Genomic DNA, 21,579 nt, shown 5'->3' with positions numbered 1-21,579 from the left:
TGTGACAGATTCCTTGGGTTATTCTAATTAATGTAACATCAAAAAGTTCAATTTATTTTAATTATTAATTTCAACTCATAAACCAAATCAGGTGCACTGAGCAACACAATATTGGGTAAGGTAAGATTTCTTTGACCTGGATAACTATAACATGGATGAATGAGAATTTACACAGAGAATATATGTAATATTAATTAAATATCATTTCTAGTTTAAATATAATATTCATATATGATTACTTATTTCATTTAAAATTTCAACCTTGACTATGGTCAAGGGAACATAATGACAATGATTATTGATGCTCACAGTATTAAATATTTATTATCCACATCAATCTAGTTTTACAATAACTTTGATGTAATACCTTACCTTGATATTAACTATTTTTAATATACTCTAGTTTATTTGATTTAGGGCTTATTTAAACTTATGAACCTATATATTTTTGAGGCTGTTATCAGAATTTTTCTGCAGAAATATAGTTACATGAATGTTTTGCTTATTAAATATTATATTCTGTATCTGGGTCAGATGAATTGTTTTCAGTGGGATAAGGAAAATCCATCAGAATTAGATCAGGTAAGGAAAAAAGCAAATGTGGAAGGATCTCGATATACTAGTTTCTTATTCCTATTATAAAATAAATTATAGGATCGGAGTATTTGCAAATAGTAGTAGTATCATAGTAAATAATTTCAGATTAGATGAACATTTGTTATCTAATACTTGAAGCCTTTTGCTTGTGACCCCAGTAACCTGTACCAGAATAATGCTGCAGATTTCTGTTAGTATTCTGCAGATTTATTGTCCTTTTTTCCCACGAGGATATATTTTGACAACCAACAGCTTGTGTAAAGTCAGGAAGGGGCTCCTACCTCTGCAGCTTGCTTGACTTTAAGACTTTGAAGAGAAACAGACCCTGTTGTACTTACAACTGTCCCCACAATGCTGCACATTCGTCTTCTTGTTTTTGTACGCCCCCTTTTCTCACACTGGTATGGAAGTTGTGCTGCCTGCTGATTTCAGATTCGTCCTACTCGGTCAGATCCAATTCACACACAAAAAATGCATGAAACTGAAAACAGTTTCATGCTTTCTTGAAACTTTGAGCATGAAGTCCTGCTCTTGTGTCCCTCCTTCTTCGCTCCGTCACTCCCCATGCTCTCCTCCCCCCAAGCCTCTGCTGTCCAGCTGAACAACTCTCTCCTTTTTCCTGCTCTCTCTGTGGTTGCTATAGACCAGCTGTGCCAGGGCCTCTCTTTTTTGTGTTTTGTTACCATGATGATGAAGCTCCTGCCAAAAAGACTTGGTGTGTGTGAGTGTGTGTATTGAAGGGGGTTTAGGGGTCCATCTGGTGTGGAGCCAGCTGATTTCCATGTTCCTCAGGATTGCATGTGCATTGTATGTATGTGTGTTTGCTATTAGAAACCTGAAGTCTTCCTCCAGAGAGGGTCTCACAAAGAACACGCTAAAGAACAATGAGACATTTCCTTCCTCTTTGTTATTGTGTATTTTCACAAATACACTGTAGTTCATTTTTACTTTGGTCAACGTCGATGGCATGGGTTTATACCACCGGTATTATAGAGTTTTTGGACTTTCTTATTCATTTTACTATTTCATGTAAATTAAATCAGTTACTTGAGATTTTTGTCACCTGGAAGAAAATTTTAATGTCTGAGCCAGTTTTTATTCCTCTTTTGATTTGATGATTATTCAACCAGAAATTAGACCTTTTACTTGAAACCTCAAAAATAATTCAATCACTAAATAAGGAAGAATTACCTGGCCTGAAAAAAAAAACATATGCAGTGCGTAGTCATGCAGATTTGACCTGTTTCTGATTTGTAGCCAAATGAAATAAAGGTCTATGAGGCCATGTCTTTAAAATTAAAAAAAAGAGACATGAGCATGAGGTTAAGCTGTAGTTAAATCACCCTTTTCAGGATTCATTAACTGATGTCATTAGAATATCTTTTTTGTTTCTATGTGATCAACAGGAATCAACATTAACCTGAAGCAGTTTTGTTCAATAGGCTCATGACTGAAAATTTGTTTAAAAATGTACCTTCCAGACCACTGTAGAAAATAATGTTATGGTTGTTATACCCTATCAAGAGTAATTACTGTATGCATACAATATTCCATTTCTTTTTCAACAACTAAAAAACATTGTGAATTTATGTTATAAAAAGTCATGATTTTTGTACTGTTACTTTGTTATACTCATACATAACTTACACAAATGTACTGTAGTCTTCTTCAGACAATAGCGTGCATATGTGTGCATATGTTCACACTCATCTATTAATCAGCACATTCATCAGTGGGCAGACATCTGACAGCTAAAAAATTTGAAGTCTGATGATAAGTGTATAATGATGTATGATGACCCCTGTCAGAATCAGAATGCTTCTTCAAATTTCTGTTTCTAATTTATTTTTATTGGCAAGAAATACACGTGAAAAAACAACCAAGTGAGAAACTGATTTGCTTAATGCTGAGCGTATTTTCTGAGGTTAGCACAGATGGCATCTGATGACAAGTGGAACAGTACAACATTACACAACTCATTTATACAACTCATTTATACAATTATACAACTCCCATATGAAAATCTCCAGAAGAACCGATTTATATAGAACACAATAAAAATAATTTCTAGAAATCCCTTGTTAGTGGCTTGCATGAAAATGACACGTTCTGGCTAAACGTGCTCCCAACTTTTTAAATCAGTTGTTGGAACCGTTGAAAGAAAAATTGAGACGCCGATTTTCACTGTAGACAAGAGGGATATGAACTGGTGACAGGTGTAGCGCTAAAGAGTGTCCCCTGGTTGTCAATTTAAGCTCTGCAACCCAGGACAAATTTGAGTTGAACTCCATTGTAAAGTACAGGTCCCGCAGTACAGTACAGTACAGATCAAATAAAATACATTTTTAAAGTCATGAAATACAAATTATATATTTGCATTTGTGAGGCGAATAATGGTGTTTTGTTTTTTTTTGTTAATTTTGTATAAAAAAATACCCCCAAACAAAGTGTATTTATCTATTCTATCATGGCCCTTCCAATATTAAAATGTGGACTAATGAACTGAATATGATTTTTTTCCCCCACAAAACTCCATACATTTATGGACACCAAGGTAGACTAAGTGTAGAAGCCATGTAAATATTAACTTCCACGGAAGGATCTTGGCTACATTTAAACTGATTTCTCCTGGATATGATTTTGGTACAGTACATTCAAACGTCGTGGGGTTTGAAAGAAGTGCTCCCGTTTCTGAGCATCCCGTGAATGCACCGTGAGCCCACAGCTGATGATAGAGGAAGTGCTGTTGTTGCAACACCGCTGCTGCCACGTCTCTCATCTGCAGCTGCAGAGGCTGCAGCCGGTCAGAGCACCGGGATGGGCCCGTGCTGGGAGGTGGGCGTATGAGACGTGTGAGGTGGGAGTGAACACAAAGAGGAAACACGTCGATTCACAACACAGTTCTCCCAGACCGGACGCAGCCTCTCTGCAGCTCCGCCTTGAAGAAGCGCCTTTTCCCTGCTGGAGGAGCCAGCCCGCCGGAGCTCCATTGTTCTCACATAGCAGCCTGTTTCTCTGCTTTTCCATGCTGAGCTCAGGGACAATGGAGGAATTCGTTACCGAAGAGGAAGAGCCGTGGTACGACCAGCAGGACCTGGAACAGGGTAAGGCATCATCCTCCTCCCTCCAGCATCTCCACTGTCAGCTACTGCGTAAAGTGGTCTTATCTCAACAAAGATTAACTGTTATCTAAATAGATAATTTCCTCCTAATGCAGTGGCACTGATGTTTAAAATAGATTCAATAGATAGCTAAATAAAGACTAAATAGATTCTAGTAATGGCAGGCCACAAAATATAACAATCTTTAATGAATGCTGTGAAAACTTGCTAGCAGGGCCTGGTGAGCAAGGAGACGCTCGGATCATCAGACACACAGGGAAATTAGAATATGGAAAATCAAACCGGCAATGAGCAGATATGCTTCCTTATTAAAAGTGGACTATGCACATTTTTTAGGCGAGTATCATGTATCTCTTGGTCTGTCCATAAATAATATACAATTGACTATGTTGTTTCCTTCATTTAAAAGAAAAAATCAATTTACACCAGAAGATTTAATGTGTGTAATTTAAGCTTATATTCAATTCCAGGTAAAAATGTTAACGAATTAGTCTTTTTCTGCCACAACGAGTCCAGTTGGGACATAAGTACCAGCTATAAGTACCAGCTTGGTGCCAGTTACAACCAATTGGAAAAAATGGAAATAATTCCATATTTTAATCAATCAAATTCTTAAAGTAAATTTTTGCTCAAAAGATGCCCAACATTATTAGCTAATCCATCTCACCTCCTAATAATGAATCACTTATTTGATTAGTTATTATCATTTGCAATTCTGTATAGGCTCATGTGGATAAAAGCAATTATACACATCACTTCTTGTCTGTAAAATTTAATTATAGCAAGAAAATGGTGTCAATGCAGTATTTATTATTTATTAAACAGACTTTTTGTACCTGCAGCCACGTACGAGCAGCAGAGGGAACAGGCAAGAGGGTATCCTCGTACAGCTGTGTCAGATGGCGCATTCTCTCTTGGCTTTATAGTCTTGACTGCACTGATGCCTTTATGTTGCAGTGCCTTTTTGTCACACAGGAAACACTGGAATGTTGTGCCATCTGAGCAAAAACTGTTTTTTTTACATACTTTGCAATTGAGGAAGAATACTAATGAACCTTAATAGCTGAAAAACGGCTTGTCTTTCTGGTGATAGTAATGGTAGTAATAGTTTACCGGTAACTGTTGATGCATGGAGAAGACGGCATGGGTCTTCACATTTGTGATCCATCTTAGTTTGGGCTTTTTGTGTGTCACTCAGAGCTTTTGCTTGCTCACGGCTTTGCTCTAAACCTCTGGCTTGGCGTACATCTGATGAGAGGCGTCTGTTTAGTCCGCTCAAATTCTGATTCTCTGCTAATGCCACGTAAGCATGACGTCTTGCACAGGAGAGAAAGCAAGAGTCTTGCTTTCCACATGTCTCCAAATCTTGTGGACGTTGTAACAAAGCAGTGGGCTTGGAACACATCATCGCATTCCCTTCACTCTAAGAAACTAAAAATGACACGCTTGATGTTTTTAAAAATGCTCAAAGGGGAGTCAAGGCTGGATGCAGCTGTCCTCTGGAAATACAGGAAATAGATCTGCCATACACATTAATAGAAAACTGATTGTGCTGGAGTTCCGGTATCAGTGGTTTCATTCCCTGTGGGTCAGGCCGCCGGTCTGTGCGCAATAAACACACCACGTTTCATGGCATGGATTGACTCGCTAAGTTGTTTACTAATGCACTTAGTTCTATTGATCAAATCTCCTCCAACTTCTTTATTTTCTTATTGTTGAGGCTGAAGGATGAGGATGAAGTTTGCTATGTCATTCATTTTTTGAGCCCTGACAATAATCACAAAACACCTCATTTACCAGTTTTGTGTAAATTATCAAGAATTAAGGAATAATGGAAAAGCTGGGTCATCATCTCTTTAAGTAATGAGTCTTTTACTGTGATACACCCTCACAGGCCCTAACATACTTGATATATGGCTGTCATACAGGCCAAACTTGGCATTCATCCTTGTAATTACTTGATGTATTAACCAGGACAGAGCCAGGATTTTTAGTACTGCTGACTCATTGTAGTGTTAGACTAATCGTACAATTTCACCTGCATATTATGTGCTCTATGTAATATTCTTTTTTCTTTTTGATCAACAGTACCTTGCTATTCATGGTATTAAGCACAATTGTCTCCCTTACTCACTTTTAACCCATTTATTTCATATTTTAATGGAGATGTGCCTCTTGGCATCTCTCTCTGACCTTCACATTCAGTTGGCAGAGAGAGAAGAGAATCTGCAGGGGATGGGGGGGGCATCCAACTTTTTGTCCATAATTGAAGTCACTGCAGTCTGAGACAATCTGATGGACTCTGTTATAGCCTTGCCTGAAATAGAATAAGTTCCAAATTAATCCTGAAGCTGAAATACGACTGCATAATGCTCTATCTTAATCTCCAAAAGTCTTTTTTTTTAAAAAACTTTTTGCCTTTTCCTCAGTTTTTCCTATGCTACATCAGTTTGCCTGTCTCCATTCAGCCACATCATTTTGTTATCCACTCAGAGTAGTTTGTGTCCTTATTCTCTTTCTGATTCTTAGACCTTCACCTGGCAGCCGAGCTGGGAAAGACTCTGTTGGAAAGGAATAAGGAGCTGGAAGACTCCCTGCAGCAGATGTACATCACAAATGAAGAACAAGTGCAAGAGATCGAGGTAAACCTGCCCTCAGTCAGGCAAGGATGGAACACAGAAAACAGGTTGGAAGATTGGAAAGTGTGGGACAGGGTTATAGCCATTGAAAACAAGAGTTTTAACACATTTTGGATCTTGGCTGGTGTTAACAATTTGTGAATGTCACGTACTAACGACTGTCTGAAAACCTTTCCCCACAGTACCTCTCAAAGCAGCTGGATGTTCTTCGTGAAATGAATGAGCAGCATGCCAAAGTGTATGAGCAGCTGGATGGGACGGCTAGAGAGCTTGAAAGCACTAACCGCACGCTGGTGATGGATAGTAAGGCCTCACAGCAAAAGATAGAGATGTGAGTAAGACATGGACTTCTCGTAACACTCAATCCTTTATCTGTCTCCGCTTGTTCTCCAAATATCTTTCTGTCTTTCCCTCTGGACCAGGTTAACAGGAACCATTGACACTTTGCAGAACCAGGTGCGGTCTCTGTCTGAACAGGTGGAGCAACTCCGCTCCATGGAACAGCTAAGAGTCAAGAGAGAGAAGCGAGAGCGTCGTAAGACCATCCACTCCTTTCCTTGTCTGAGGGAGCTCTGTACAGCTCCCAGGTACAGTACTCTTTTTTTATTGTCTTGCAGGAGTTAACTTGCTCTTCCTGACATGCACTGTATAAATTTGTATGTGACAGGTATGAGGACGAGTTTGTTGTGGGCAGAGTTGAAAGCTTCACCATTGATGTAAAGCCTCAGCCATTTGAAGAGGAGAACCAGCATCTGAGGGAGGCAGTGTCGGCTCTGCGGTCAGCAGTGAGAACTGAGAGGGGGCGTAGAGAGGGTGTGGAGAGGGAATGCACCCTGCTCGTAGCGGAGTTTTCCCGACTTCAGACCCGAGTTCAGGTAAGGTGCAGGATGGGTCAAAAGACTAGACTCAATCAATGACTCAATCTGGTTCTATTAAGATATTCAATTTCAATACATTGAATGTGTATGTTTGTTCTCAGGATGCAGAGAACTGCCAAGAAAGAGTTCGGGAGCTGGAGGATGAGCTTCAAGAGCTGCAGCAGCTACGCCGCGCTCGGACTTTCCTGCTAGGTGGTGAGGACGATGGTGTAACTCTTACCCAGACCGTCCTCAATAGCACACCAGAAACTGACACCTTCCTGGAGGTGGAGGTTGAAGAGACTGGAGGTGGTGTGAGGGAATGCAAGGAAGGTGGGGGTAGCATCCAAGGTGAGGTCCTCCCTGACTCTACCCCAGTGAGGAAAAGCTGCAGTGACACAGCACTCAATGCCATTGTGGCCCGTGATGCATCTGGCCGCAGGAGAGGTAGTTACGCTCTCCATGCCAACAGTGTGAGAAAGAGAGGAATGTCCATTCTCAGGGAAGTAGATGAGCAGTACCACGCTCTGCTGGAGAAGTACGAGGAGCTGCTGGGGAAGTGTAGGCGTCACGAAGAGAGCCTGTGCCACACTGGTGTTCAGACGTCCAGACCTGTCTCACGAGACCCGTCCATGAAGGACTGTGCAATGGGGCCCACACCGGCACCACCCCCAACCCCAGTCCAGTCCCCTTCCACCCCTGAGGCAATTGAGAGCATCAGCAAGCAGGTGGAGGCAGTTGATAAGCGGCTGGGACAGAACACTCCAGAGTACAAAGCCCTTTTTAAGGAAATCTTCTCTCGGATTCAGAAGACCAAGATGGACATCAAAGCTACCAAAGCTGCTAAAGTCAGTAAGTCAGGCAAATCTAGCAAGTCGAGCAAACCATGATGTGTAGGGATGGGATCGTTCATTCTCAAGTGCAGAATTTTGTGACAAGGGCATCAGTGTCAAGATTCTTAAAGAGGATGCTACTTAAAAAAACACTTAATTCAACAATTAATGCAGTTCCTAATTTTTTCCCCAAAACTTAAATCCTCTAGAATACCCTTGATAATGATGTGCATGTTATCTCCAAAAAGAATTGCATAGATCATATTTCAAAAATTAGAAATACTCCCTCTGAAGCAGTGTGTTTCCTCCAAGAAGTTCGGTTCACGCATTTATCTGCATTTGTACCATCAAAAGTCAGGATGCTTCAAATGAAAGTGATTTGTATTGTTTTGGGTACGAGTAAAAAAGTTGAATGTTACAGATGGAGTGAGACATATCACAATCAGTGGATTAATTAGGAAGAAGTTAACACAGAGGGTGGGGATTCAAGGTTGTCCATGTTTCATTTGAGTAAATACTTGGCAGAATGTAGCATTATGACAAAAAGATCTTCCTTATTGTCATGTTCTACTTTGTTTAAGCTTCACTATGTTGCAGTACTATGACACACAGTTTTAAATGGATCATCATTACACACTGTAGTGAAAATGCAAACCAGAACAAGATACACAGGTCTAAAATGTACCACGCTGTGCTGAAGTTATTCATGTAATTAATATTGAAGACTATTAAAAACAGGAAACAAGTAAAAGTCTAAACAAATTTGGTCCTTTTTGTGATAACTGAATTACATTTAATGTTTCTTAAGATAGTGCGACAATATTTATGCAACTTACATATAGATAGCACTGTAATTGGGAATAAAACAATTAATATATATGTCCACATTGTTGTTCAATTGGGAAAAGGGAACATTTTTTTAGTTTATGTGTGCTAAAGTTATTTTCTGTAGTTCAGAATGCTGGCATGACGGTCCTGCTATTTTGTAGGACAATCTGGACAAACTTTATTTTTATGTTTTCTGAATTCTAATCACAGTCAACTAAAAAAAAGGTAGACAAATGTTAAGTCATATTCTTTAACTAGGCATATGAGAGTTTTTCTAAGCTAGTATAGGTAGGCTTTAAACCAGGGCTTTCTCACCAACAGTCTTACCAAGTAATAGAATTAACAATTATCCCCTCTGCATAAATCTTTTTTGTATGTATGGTATTGACTTTATATTTTAAGACAAAGCCAAGCTTCAAAAACCTTACATGTGTCAGCATGTAACAGCACATTGCTTGTGTCAGCCAAAATCTTATGGGAATGTGTCTTAATCAGTATGGAATAGTTTTTGACTTTTCTGGACATGAAGATGTTGAAGTTTCTGTAACGTCTTACCTTCTGCACTTGAAAGTGTTTCCCTCATCTATTTAGCAACTATATATGTTAGTTAATAATTATTTTTGTGAATGTCTGTTTTATCAGTGCCTATATTTTATTGTTAAAGACTCTTTGTGACAATGAACATATTCCATTTGATTTAACTGTAATACATGTTTAAATGTGGCCTGCGTTTAAAAAGACAAAGCTTGATGTGCTTTGCCATCCATTCGTTCATCATTACAATATCTTATCATAATAATAAATGTGTCGATAATAATAATAATAATGTGTCCTTATTTACCTTGGGATCAATCAATCGATTGTCGATTGACTGTCGATCAGTCCGTCACAGCCAATAATGAGTAGACTGCAGTGTGAGGTCTTCTCATGTGACCGCGTGGCCTAATGGATAAGGCGTCTGACTTCGGATCAGAAGATTGAGGGTTCGAGTCCCTTCGTGGTCGCTTTTTATACAAAATAATATCTGTATGTATATATTTTTTCAAGACAAACATCCTAATTTTAATTGCTTTGGTGTCGATTCAATATAGCTATTCTGTAACTGCTAAAAAGTATTAAGCTATGACAAGTTATCATTCGTCAAAACATTTAAAATTAGCAGAGTGGCGCAGCGGAAGCGTGCTGGGCCCATAACCCAGAGGTCGATGGATCGAAACCATCCTCTGCTAAGAAATTTTGCTCAACAAAGAATTCTCAATTTTAAGTAGTTCTACATTTAGTAAGTACGTTTTAGTAAGTAAGCCGAAGTCTCTGTGCACAGTAAGCAGAGTGGCGCAGCGGAAGCGTGCTGGGCCCATAACCCAGAGGTCGATGGATCGAAACCATCCTCTGCTAGCATTTTCCATTTTACAATTTTTAATAATTAATAAAATTTGTAGTTCGCATTGTACCGATTAAACATATAACTGTGGACAAACAAAAAGATAAGAAAGATAAAACAACAGCATTGATGTACTGTGGAGCAAAACAGCAGTTAATCTAAATCCACTCGTCTGCTCTTCTTTATGACTGCATTCATCCTCTTTTGGTTGAGACGGTCCTTGTTCCTTTTCTCCAATCTGCAGCAACACACACACAGAAAATCACAACAAAAGCATTATTACACCACATAAACATGTACAACTGGTTGAATTATTTGTTTATAATTATTGCAATTATTGGTGATAACAATAATAACAATACAATACAACAACAATAATAATTTAAGAAATTATCTAATTCATGTGGATAGACACAGCACTCAAAAATATCCAAAGTGTTTATTTTTACTCATGAAGTAACATCTGTATTTTTATAGCTTGTATGGAATGCTGTATTAATTGCATGGTAATACCTGGTGGCCCTGAGTGCTACGTCTTCTGCCGTTGGTTCATGTGGTTTCTCACTGGCTTTAGCTATGATGGCAGCAATCCTCTGAATACAATCTGAAAGGTTTCTCTGTTGACTCCGGCTCAATTCTGATGTCACCAAAAGCTCACCAGCCTTATTGATATGGTTTTTGTTCTATTCCAGAATGTTGGAGGTTAACACAGAGGGTTTTGGTTATATACTGTATTCATGGTTTCAAAATGATAGATTAGAATTAAGGTAAAATATTTGTAAACATAGTTTATGACTCCAGGACAAACCTTTTCAATGATTTTCTGTCGAACATCCTCTGGGATCCAGTCTGCTGTGTGCACATTAAATCTCACTTCTGCTTTTGTGCTGACTATAAAGATAGAAATAGAAGAAAAAACGTACATAACATACCATTCACAGATAATACGGATATGATAAATATCGCCTTTTGTAATATCACAGTTCAAATTTGAAAAGTACCTTTATTGACATGTTGACCCCCTGGTCCACTACTTCTACTGTAGGATATTGTCAGACGTTCTGAAACCAAGGATAAAATGAACATTTAAGTAAAAATATTGCGGAACATATTCATTCTGCTTTCGTCTTGCGCATTTACCGATTGGAATTTGCACTTGGGCACTCTGCAAAATATAAGAAGTAGCAATTTAAGCATTTACTTTAATAAAAAAAAATAGGGATTTAGTCTCATGTCCCTAGCTATATCATATCAAAGACCATTAATAATTAGGAAACTAACCTGTACTGAGTTTGGTCCCCGACTGCTGCAACCCACACTCCACTGTGAAGTATTCTTATTATGTACCATCAAACACTGATCAGTCAGTTGTTTGATGTGCTGAGGAATTAAGTTCAATCCGGCTCTACGACAAAACAAATATCTTGCAATGTGTGCTGCCATATTGCTCGGCGCTCTTCTTCTTCTGTTCATTGGCGGGTTTCAACCATGACTTTAACGGGGCACACCGCCCCCTGCTAAAAGTGATCTTTTTGAATGCACATCTCTGTTTTCATGTAGAATCCTCTCTTTCTTTTGTCAGTGGGTATCATCCAAAGAGACTTGACTATGCATACTTGCAAACTTGTCCGAATTACTCAATGTCTCCCTCCACTGGGATTTCATTCCCTAATTTTCTACATTCTCATTTACATTTTTGCTTGATTTCCTCTGTGTGTTATGCGTAAAAGCTCAATTGATATATTTACGTATATAATTTAAATTGATCTCTCTGTCCTGTCAGACAATATAACACAAATAGTGCTGAAAAATTGGATAGGGATAAAACGCAGAAAAAATTACCTGCAGGTTCCACCGAGATTTGAACTCGGATCGCTGGATTCAGAGTCCAGAGTGCTAACCATTACACCATGGAACCGGACGTAGGGCGAAATTTGCTAGTACAATAAATAACTAATCATATCTGAATTCTGATCACAGCCAAATAAAAAAAAGGTAGACAAATGATACACCTACAGACCACACAAAGTAAACATATTAAAGAAAATATGTATGCCAAAATATAAAACATTAATAAAATGATGCAGCGTAATACCTTTAGTAATACCACGTTGAAGTAGAGAAAATGGAGGTGGGGAAGATGGAACAGAGGTTATGAAGAGGTTCCTGTTTCCTGAGGATACATTTAGCAGACGGATACTGCTGGTCAAAACAAAGCAGACCCTGAATTTTCCGATTATCAATGTTAGAATAATTGCATTTGTTTACCTGGTAACGAGTCGTTGGTGTGTGTGTGTATATATATATATATAGATACATTTTGTATACTCGGCTAGTTATATTTTGAGTTCAGCTTTCGAGGAAGTCTGTCTTCCTCATATGATAACCGTTGGTTGGCTAACTGTATTAGCTAACTAATTGTATTAGCTAACTGTAGACCTGTAAGGTCTAAATTCAGTTGGGTGTTATTAATCGCAAAATTGGATTAAGTGTCTGTTTGAATGTGGTACTGAAGGTTTACACGTCGTTAGCATTGCAACCAAAGGTAGTGTGCTAACTTCCATTGCGCAATACAGGGAAGTACAATGTACAGTTACAGCAGGGGAGGCGACCACGACATGTGGTGTTTGGTTGTATCCACTGTAGATGCTGTTTTGGCTGGGGAGAAATGCAGAAATTAAACTATTCGTTGTTTAAAAGTAGGAGGTCTGCTTCGTAGTTGTGGAAACGGCAACATCGTTTGTGATATTTAGGCCTAATCTACCTGAAAAATGCCTGGACTCGTGGTGTTTAATCGGCGTTGGGGGATAGCAAGTGACGACTTTGTCTTCCCCGGCTTATTTGAACTGTTTATCCGTATACTTTGGTATGTAAACCAATGTGTATTAATTAATTAATTCATTTGCACAATGTAGAGGGACATAACAATTTCACCATCTGTGTTGTGTTTATTTTAGGTGGATTGGCACCATGATCCTGTTTACTTACCACAAGGGTAATTTTGATTGTAACGGGAGTGCAGTTCTCCGCACGTATCTGGTTGGGTTGCTGGTTGTACTGGGACTCATCATCCTGTCGCTATGTGCTATTGTCTATGTCAGTGCCCAAGGCAAGTTTTTTTCAGTCCACCTATACTGTATACAAATTGTTTTGAAAGGTATTTCCATTCGTGCACATGCCATTACATCTCTTCACAATTCAGTTAAGGATTACAAAAATAATGTCCGCAAGTATATTAGAAATAGAATCAATTCCAGTTTAAGACATCTTTAATCTGTACTAGGCACACTGCAAATTAAAGAGATTTACCTTAGCCCAATATTTATTGGTAGGTACTTATAGCTATCAATAACTGGAATAATTGTTTGCAAAGGTTAGGTTGTTGACATGTGAAACTGTATCTCGTCTAGTCACCATTAGGCTTTCAATATCTAATACTGGGGTGTGTCCATTGCAGTACAGATAAGCAATTTTACACATCTGTTGCAGCACAGATAAGCAACCGGCACTTCACCATATAAAACACAATTAAACATCATCATTTGGATGGGTGTGACATGTTTCACGTAATGCTGGCCACACCATTTGCTTGCAATACAGGAAGTAGGTAAACATATTACAACACACATTCTATTCAGTGTGACTCATTTTCATACATAACAATGAGAGATGCACCTTCCTTCAAGTCAAGTTTCTACAAGCTGACATTTTTTAATCGCTGAGCAAAGATGGATTTTTAAATTCTTTTGTAATTTTTCCAACAGCTTTATGGCATTTAAACAGTTTAAGGTAATACTAACGAGAAGTTGTTTTCATTTTACTTCATTGTCAAAATAATTTTCAGGTCTTTTTTTAGAATAGAGTTGGACTTAGTCCTAGCATTCATTACCCTTACAGACTCTGTATTCCTATGAAGCCTTGTAACTACTTCTACTTCTAACTACTTCTACTTCTTCTAGCTACTCAGCCAAAGCTTACATGTAGTTTTGTTGTGGTTTTTTTAGGTACCATCACAAACCCAGGTCCCCGTCGCTCCATCCCTGCCTTAGTGTACCTCCGAGCTCTACTCTACATCCCTGAACTGGTGTGGGCATCTCTGGGAGCTCTGTGGGTGTCTGGTGACAGCCGAGGCTGCAATCCTGCCACCGTAGGTGCTGTCATTTCAGCAGTGGTTGCCAGGTAGGTTGAGTTTCCAGCTTCATTGTTTTAATATCTAATGAGTTATCTTGTCTGAGCATTTTCATTTTTGTTCTCACAACAGCTGGATCATTCTGCTGATCACCGGGTTGGGCGTGGTGTTTGTATTTGACCCACTGGGGGACTCCCGCCATCAGCCACCTGCCATGGAGCCACTTGGTGTACAGGATATGGAGAGCAACAGGGCCTCCCAGTTCTTCTCCACAGCTCGTTCCTTGGCTGTGAAAGTGTGGGAGAGCAGACTACGTCTACTGTGCTGCTGCCTGCCACAAGACGAAAGTCAACGTGCTGCATTTTCAAGCATTGCCCAACTTTTTAGCAAATTCTTCTCTGTAAGTATCACCTTTTCTCAGGGTTTCAGTCTGGTTTGAATTAAATCAATACAGGTATCACTAAAAATATAAAATAAATACAATACATAACTGTTACAAAGTTGTAGGTCTCTTTTTCAGGACACTGACCTGGTTCCCAGTGACATTGCAGCTGGTTTGGCTCTGCTGCACCAAGACCAGGACAAGATGGAGAGAAGCCGAGATCCAGAAACCATAGTTGAACACAGCCCATCTTCTCCCATTGTAAGTACAGGAATGTGATGATAGTGGGAAAAAATATATTAAACCCAGATACATTATTGTCTTTTATATATAAAAAAACAAGAATGATTCAGAGCATGTTATTTTCCTATTCTTGTTTGATGCAGGATTTCAGCTGGTCAGCAGTTTGTGATTTGTCAACTCCAGATTAATTAGTTTTCAATTCATGCAGAGTTTTCCATTTACAGTTTGTTGTCATCTTCTGTAATGTTTGCTTAAAAAAGTTTATCAGTGGGATCTTAGTATCAACTTGTAGTATCAACTGTCATAACCCTGAAGCCTAGAATAAAATGCATTTGCATGCTGACATTGGATAAAGTCAACCTAGTAGATGCAGCCTTACATATCCATTACATCTTGAGTTTTTGACTTTATCTATTGTCCAAAGGAAGAAGATTTGGAGGTGGAACTGGAGAAGGCTGCTCACTACATGCAGTTTGCCGCAGCAGCATATGGCTGGCCTTTGTACATTTACTCAAACTTGTTCACTGGACCCTGCAAACTCTGTGGAGACTGGTAAGACACAAACAGCAATATCAGTCATGGCCCCTGAATATTTAGAAAAAGTCAAATATTAATGTTTTTCATACCCCTATCAAACTATGCGTGTTCCAGCTGCAAGAGTTCTGGAGCTGACTACGACATCATTGGGGGAGACCATCTGGGTTGCCATTTTAACTCTATCCTACAAACGACTGGGTTGCAGTACAGAGACTTCGTTTACGTGAGCTTTCACAACCAGGTCTGAATCTCACTAGTGATTTCTTTCTGCTGTTTATAGTTAATCTTAAACAGTGTCTTTGAGCCAGACTTTATGTTGCAGATCTATGAGATCCCCTTTTTTGTGGCTCTGGACCATAAGAGGGAAGCTGTTCTGGTGGCTGTTAGAGGAACACTGTCATTAAAGGTGACCTAGGAGGGTTCTTTACTTTTTAAAAATTGTTAGTATATATTTTCACACCTTTAGTGGGCTTTGTAATATTTAAATACTTTTCATTTTCAAATTCACATTTTTACCACATCTAGATTTTCAACATTTGATTTGTTGCTTGTCTGCTATTTTTAAGATAACCTTTGGTTTCGCAAGTCTTATCACTCATGCTTTGTTCAATTTACATTTTACTCCCAACTCATCCATCTTATTTTTGCAAGTCCTAAACAGCAAAATTTGATACAAAAAGCAATTTGATCGCATTTGATCTTAAAGTGAGCTAGGATTTAATGTGTAGGTGTCTTTTCTGCAGGATGTCCTGACAGACTTGTCTGCTGAATGTGAGAACTTGCCAGTAGAGGGAGTTCCTGGAGCCTGCTATGCTCACAAGGTCCATTCAAACGCTTTCTTTATGTATGCAGGCCATTACTCACACAGACCTAATTAATCAGGGTTAATTTTTTCCTTTCACTACAGGGCATTTCCCAGGCAGCAGGTTACATCTATAAGAAGTTGGTGAACGATGGCATACTAAACCAGGCACTGTCCATCGTACCGGTAGGAGTCCAACTTTTCAGCTGCATGGGGTGTGGCTGAGCTATATTTTTCATTGCTATTGTATCGATAAATGTATTAGTCCTGATGCACAGTATAACCACAAATTTTATTGTTAGTCTATAAAAAGGAGAAAGTAATTTATGTTTTTTGTGGCTGTGACTGATCTAGTTGTAAATTTATATTGCTATATAGGATTTCTTGAAGCTCATACTGTCACAAAAAAATAACAGAACCTTGTGATTCAGAGATATATACCACAAACAACCTATATACCAAAAATGATGAATTCTGCATTTGTGCATTTACAGGAGTATAAGCTTGTCATCACTGGACACAGTTTGGGTGCTGGGACTGCCTCGGTGCTCGCTATTCTGTTACGGACTTCCTTTCCCACCCTTCAGTGTTATGCCTTCTCACCACCAGGGGGACTCTTGAGGTAAACCAGGCTGAGTAGTACTGTGCTAATGATGCTCAAAAGGAAACAAATTGAAATAGCGCTTTGATAGGATTAAATTAAATATTTTATTTTTCTAGTTCTTGTCATGTTTATGGAATGTTGCACTTTCAGGCTGCTGCATTGAAATGATTTTATGATATTTTTGTTTTTTAAATGATACTTTGAATTTGTACTAGAACTATATCTTTCTTTTATTTACAGTAAGGCTTTAGCTGATTACTCCAAAGACTTTGTTGTCTCTGTTGTGCTGGGAAAGGATCTGGTTCCCAGGTAATTTAAGTGTTAAGTTGTATATTGTTTGATTAAAGTGAGATTTTATGGTGATTGCTTAAGATATATCACAAATAGCACTTATCCTGCTCCGTAGATTTATTTTGATAAAGTAGTTTTTTACTTGTACAGAGGTATAAGTAAAAACAAAAAAATTATGACATGGATACCTAACTAAAGTTTTTAATTTGTGTGCTAGCAAGACTCTTCATCAGTCCAGTATATGAATATGCTGTACAGATTACAGTGTAATGGAGACTATATTTGAGTCTACTCTGTTGTGCAGCTTTCTGTTCATGTTCCAGTTTTTTTTCCTTAAACCCATCTGCATTTCCTTGCCCAGATTAAGCATTCCCAATATGGAAGATCTGAAGAGACGTATACTAAAAATAGTCTCAAATTGCAATAAACCAAAGGTAAAGACCACTCAAAACACTAGCATCTGTGTATGACAGTCACAGGCAGTAATGCATTTTTTTTTATGTTGGCTTCTGCCATAGTACCGCATCCTCATTCAGGGATTGTGGTACGAGTTGTTTGGAGGGGATCCAAATGACCTTCCAACTGAAATGGACAACAGGAGGGAGGAGGTGCTTAGTCAGCCACTGTTGGGAGAGGAGTCGCTGATCATTCGCCATTCTTCATCCTATCAGAGCTTGGGCTCGGATGACTCGCCTGCACACACAGCTGTTCACTTACCACTGTTCTTGCCTGGACGTGTTCTCTACATTACAGAAGATGGGCCATCGCGCAGGTGCGTACACACAACACACAGTTTACAGTAAATTACTGATAATGTGTATCCCCAGATAATGCAGTTATTTTTTTTCTCCAAAACTTGGACATAGTTCTTTTGAAACTACTTCATAGTAGGTCTGTTTGAAAGAAATGTAAGTATAGATATTGAAATTATAATGTTTTCGCAATCCTTATGCCGTGTTTCATTCAAGCCTTTGGTTACTATTTTGTTAACATGTGTTTTTTAATCACTATGTGAGTGATTTAAAAAATTTTTTTTTTTTACAAAGTTGTATACATGTCTTTTCCTATTGTCAGTTTATTCATTGTTTATTGAAGTGATTATTATTTTAATAATACATAGATTAAAAATGTCTTCTCAATAATCTCATGGTTAAATCCCTGTTGAAACATATCTACCGCCAAATGTCTGCTCTGCCTTTTCCCACAGACCCTGTTTTTCAAAACCCCGGTATCGTGCAGACTGGTCGGATGAAATGGCATTCAGGAGTATCCTGATCAGCCCCAGGATGCTTGTAGATCACATGCCTGACTGCGTGCTCCGAGCGCTCAACACTCTCATCAGCAACCGTCCGTTCTCCCTCTGCCCGTCGTCTTTCAGTGACAACCAGCACAATGTGATCTGACGATTATGCCTCCTTATGAATGTGCTTCCTTACTGTCTCATGAACACAGAGAGCTACAGCAGGATTTTACGTGCTCAGTCAAAAAAACACTCCAAACATTTTTGTTAGAGCAAATATTAATTTAGATTAGTTATCATATTTACTTTTTGTGCAACACTAGGCATTTTTTCCTTTTAGTTATTCATACCTTATTCTTTCAGAATTCTTGTGGGCCAGAGGTTTACATGCAATAATCTTACGTTGATTGTGCCTTTAAAAGCTAATCCTCCAACTGCTTCATTGCTTGGAATCATACAACTTTTTTGCACAGGAGGGAGACACATTCTGTCTCGCAGGGAGATTCTGTCCTATGAAAGCATGTACACAATGGAAAATCGCCTATATCATTAGAAATCTTGACTGGCAAGAAGGAAAACACACTGATGAGACTGCTATAAGTAAGATTATAGATTAAAAGGAACTTGGAGTAAATATCTAGATGCAATTAAAGGGGAAGGTAGTGGTTACCACCAGAATAGGAAAAAAAGTGGGAAAAATGTGTGTGCAAAAAGTACTTCAGCCCTCTTTCTGTTTCATTGTTCAATTCAGGAGGAGAGCTAAATTGCAGAAACTGATTCGGAGCTTGTGGAAATTTTCATGAAACATTTAACACGAGCTATCACAAAGCAACTGCATGTAAACTTCTCATCCACTGACATTTTGACCTCAAGTTCCTTACAACAGTATTCATTATGAAACAATCATTATTATAAAGCAACCTGATTTATTAACACTGAATGCATGTACTTAATTTGAAATTTTGCACTTTTAATTATGATACCCTTTGTTTTTCCATGAACTACATAAAATATCTTTTGAACAGTATTTGAATGTGCATTGTGTACATATACTTTCCAGTTTTCGTGTAATGTCTGTCCTGTAATTCATGGTTGTGTGAGTGATCAAGGCCACTTGGTCTTGAATGTATCTTGTATAGTCTTTCTTATCTGTGGGGATGCCTTTTAAAAGTGGTCTTACCAGTGATGAGTAGTGTCTAGCTAAACATGTTGACTGAACCATTTTTTGTATAATTGTGTTGAAATTCATCAGGGTGAAGAGTGCCTATGCGAAACAAAAAAACAGGTCAAATTTTTGTGCTGTTTATTCAATTGTTTAAAACGTACACAGTTTGATGTATGTGATAACATGTCTGTGTAGATTCTCAATCATCCAGGTCATTGTATCCAAGGTAGTTTTCTCTGTCAACTGGACCAGTTTGTGTTATCACATTTCTAACTGTGTTATCACATTTCCAAGGTAGTTTTCTCTGTCAACTGGACCAGTTGACAGAGAAAACTACCTTGGAAATGTGATAACACAATTGCACATTTTGTGGGAATGGGTTGTGGATAATGCTTCCTTTTTCAGGTTGTGTCATTTAGAGTTTAACTCATCTGATGCCTGCATACAGTAAATACTAATTAACACCATAAAGACTTTTGATCCTCTTTTTAGCAGGTGTATTAAATGTGGAATCCCTTCTTGAGCATGGCCACTTCTAACAATCTTCATAAATTATGATTTTCAAACACCAGATATTTTCCAGTATTTTCTGAATGATATATAAAAGCTTATTCCACAGCGCGTTTCTGTTAGCCACAGGAAATCTAGTGTTCATATAAACTTTGCTCAAACACAAAGTAATAGACAAAGAATTTCATTAACAATGTAAAAAATGCATAGATACTATTGAGGATCCAATGCAAGCATTTTAGCTTTAAGATAAAATATGTTCAGTTTTGGAGGGTGTTCTCGCAGCAGTGAGAGGTGTCAGGACACTTTCAGAGAACTGCTGAGGTACCCTTGAGCAAGGTAAATGCTCAAATTGGGCCCTGCAATGAGCTGGCCACACATTTGAGCGTATACCCTGCCCATATGCAGCTGGAATGGGCTCAAGCAACCTCCCCAGTTGTATCATTATTATTATTTCAATGTCTAATTAATTTAAGTAAATTGCCATTTTCAGAGAACATTGTGATTGTAAAGCCTAAAGGATGACTAACTGTGTTATCACATTTCCAAGGTAGTTTTCTCTGTCAACTGGACCAGTTGACAGAGAAAACTACCTTGGAAATGTGATAACACAATTGCACATTTTGTGGGAATGGGTTGTGGATAATGCTTCCTTTTTCAGGTTGTGTCATTTAGAGTTTAACTCATCTGATGCCTGCATACAGTAAATACTAATTAACACCATAAAGACTTTTGATCCTCTTTTTAGCAGGTGTATTAAATGTGGAATCCCTTCTTGAGCATGGCCACTTCTAACAATCTTCATAAATTATGATTTTCAAACACCAGATATTTTCCAGTATTTTCTGAATGATATATAAAAGCTTATTCCACAGCGCGTTTCTGTTAGCCACAGGAAATCTAGTGTTCATATAAACTTTGCTCAAACACAAAGTAATAGACAAAGAATTTCATTAACAATGTAAAAAATGCATAGATACTATTGAGGATCCAATGCAAGCATTTTAGCTTTAAGATAAAATATGTTCAGTTTTGGAGGGTGTTCTCGCAGCAGTGAGAGGTGTCAGGACACTTTCAGAGAACTGCTGAGGTACCCTTGAGCAAGGTAAATGCTCAAATTGGGCCCTGCAATGAGCTGGCCACACATTTGAGCGTATACCCTGCCCATATGCAGCTGGAATGGGCTCAAGCAACCTCCCCAGTTGTATCATTATTATTATTTCAATGTCTAATTAATTTAAGTAAATTGCCATTTTCAGAGAACATTGTGATTGTAAAGCCTAAAGGATGACTAACTGCTTTCAGCTAGTGTTTATTATACCGAATATAGTGCATATAAATATCATAGTGCATATGATATTTACGATTACGTATATATGCTTACACGTATTTGTTTTATACGTGTAATTATTTGTACCT

The 21,579-nt window shown here is 38.4% G+C and overlaps 3 protein-coding genes and 4 non-coding genes across 10 annotated transcripts; 5 read left to right on the top strand and 2 right to left on the bottom strand.

The window, feature by feature from the left end:
- The first annotated feature begins 3,324 nt into the window (after positions 1–3,324).
- Positions 3,325–9,702, top strand: LOC130538686 (cerebellar degeneration-related protein 2-like). The gene is made up of 6 exons (XM_057056534.1): positions 3,325–3,701; positions 6,249–6,361; positions 6,541–6,689; positions 6,781–6,945; positions 7,026–7,233; positions 7,338–9,702. Exons 1-6 carry the CDS (start codon positions 3,326–3,328, stop codon positions 8,103–8,105), a joined length of 1,779 nt encoding a protein of 592 aa, XP_056912514.1. The 5' UTR covers position 3,325; the 3' UTR covers positions 8,106–9,702.
- Positions 9,703–9,807: 105 nt separating this feature from the next.
- Positions 9,808–9,880, top strand: trnar-ucg (transfer RNA arginine (anticodon UCG)). Its single transcript has one exon. It is a non-coding gene; the product is annotated as a tRNA-Arg (tRNA).
- Positions 9,881–10,033: 153 nt separating this feature from the next.
- trnam-cau (transfer RNA methionine (anticodon CAU)) lies at positions 10,034–10,105 on the top strand. The gene has a single exon. It is a non-coding gene; the product is annotated as a tRNA-Met (tRNA).
- Positions 10,106–10,199: 94 nt separating this feature from the next.
- trnam-cau (transfer RNA methionine (anticodon CAU)) lies at positions 10,200–10,271 on the top strand. Its single transcript has one exon. It is a non-coding gene; the product is annotated as a tRNA-Met (tRNA).
- Positions 10,272–10,274: 3 nt separating this feature from the next.
- Positions 10,275–12,060, bottom strand: mrpl58 (mitochondrial ribosomal protein L58). Its single transcript, XM_057057492.1, has 6 exons — positions 11,539–12,060; positions 11,398–11,422; positions 11,259–11,318; positions 11,066–11,148; positions 10,771–10,940; positions 10,275–10,495 (listed from the first exon to the last, which is right to left on the bottom strand). The coding sequence occupies exons 1-6, from the start codon at positions 11,728–11,730 to the stop codon at positions 10,411–10,413; spliced, it is 615 nt and encodes a 204-aa protein (XP_056913472.1). The 5' UTR covers positions 11,731–12,060; the 3' UTR covers positions 10,275–10,410.
- Positions 12,061–12,103: 43 nt separating this feature from the next.
- On the bottom strand, positions 12,104–12,175 carry trnaq-cug (transfer RNA glutamine (anticodon CUG)). The gene has a single exon. It is a non-coding gene; the product is annotated as a tRNA-Gln (tRNA).
- A 308-nt stretch (positions 12,176–12,483) lies between these two features.
- Positions 12,484–20,221, top strand: daglb (diacylglycerol lipase, beta). 4 transcript variants are annotated; one of them, XM_057056372.1, is made up of 16 exons: positions 12,484–13,123; positions 13,215–13,366; positions 14,262–14,436; positions 14,519–14,786; positions 14,907–15,029; positions 15,436–15,563; positions 15,663–15,789; positions 15,871–15,954; positions 16,292–16,369; positions 16,456–16,536; positions 16,845–16,972; positions 17,195–17,263; positions 17,607–17,679; positions 17,764–18,017; positions 18,112–18,153; positions 18,453–19,667. In XM_057056372.1, the coding sequence occupies exons 1-15, from the start codon at positions 13,029–13,031 to the stop codon at positions 18,131–18,133; spliced, it is 1,857 nt and encodes a 618-aa protein (XP_056912352.1). In that variant the 5' UTR covers positions 12,484–13,028; the 3' UTR covers positions 18,134–18,153; positions 18,453–19,667. The 4 variants fall into 4 exon arrangements, with proteins under 4 accessions (XP_056912352.1, XP_056912334.1, XP_056912344.1 ...); XM_057056354.1 differs by lacking the exon at positions 18,112–18,153 and adding an exon at positions 19,971–20,221 and having other exon boundaries at positions 12,494–13,123; positions 18,453–19,861; XM_057056364.1 differs by lacking the exon at positions 18,112–18,153 and adding an exon at positions 19,980–20,221 and having other exon boundaries at positions 12,494–13,123; positions 18,453–19,867.
- Positions 20,222–21,579: the final 1,358 nt, after the last annotated feature.

Source organism: Takifugu flavidus, chromosome 1 (genome assembly GCF_003711565.1).
Source record: "Takifugu flavidus isolate HTHZ2018 chromosome 1, ASM371156v2, whole genome shotgun sequence".
Lineage (NCBI taxonomy): Eukaryota > Metazoa > Chordata > Actinopteri > Tetraodontiformes > Tetraodontidae > Takifugu > Takifugu flavidus.
This window is presented reverse-complemented; position numbering and strand designations above follow the sequence as displayed.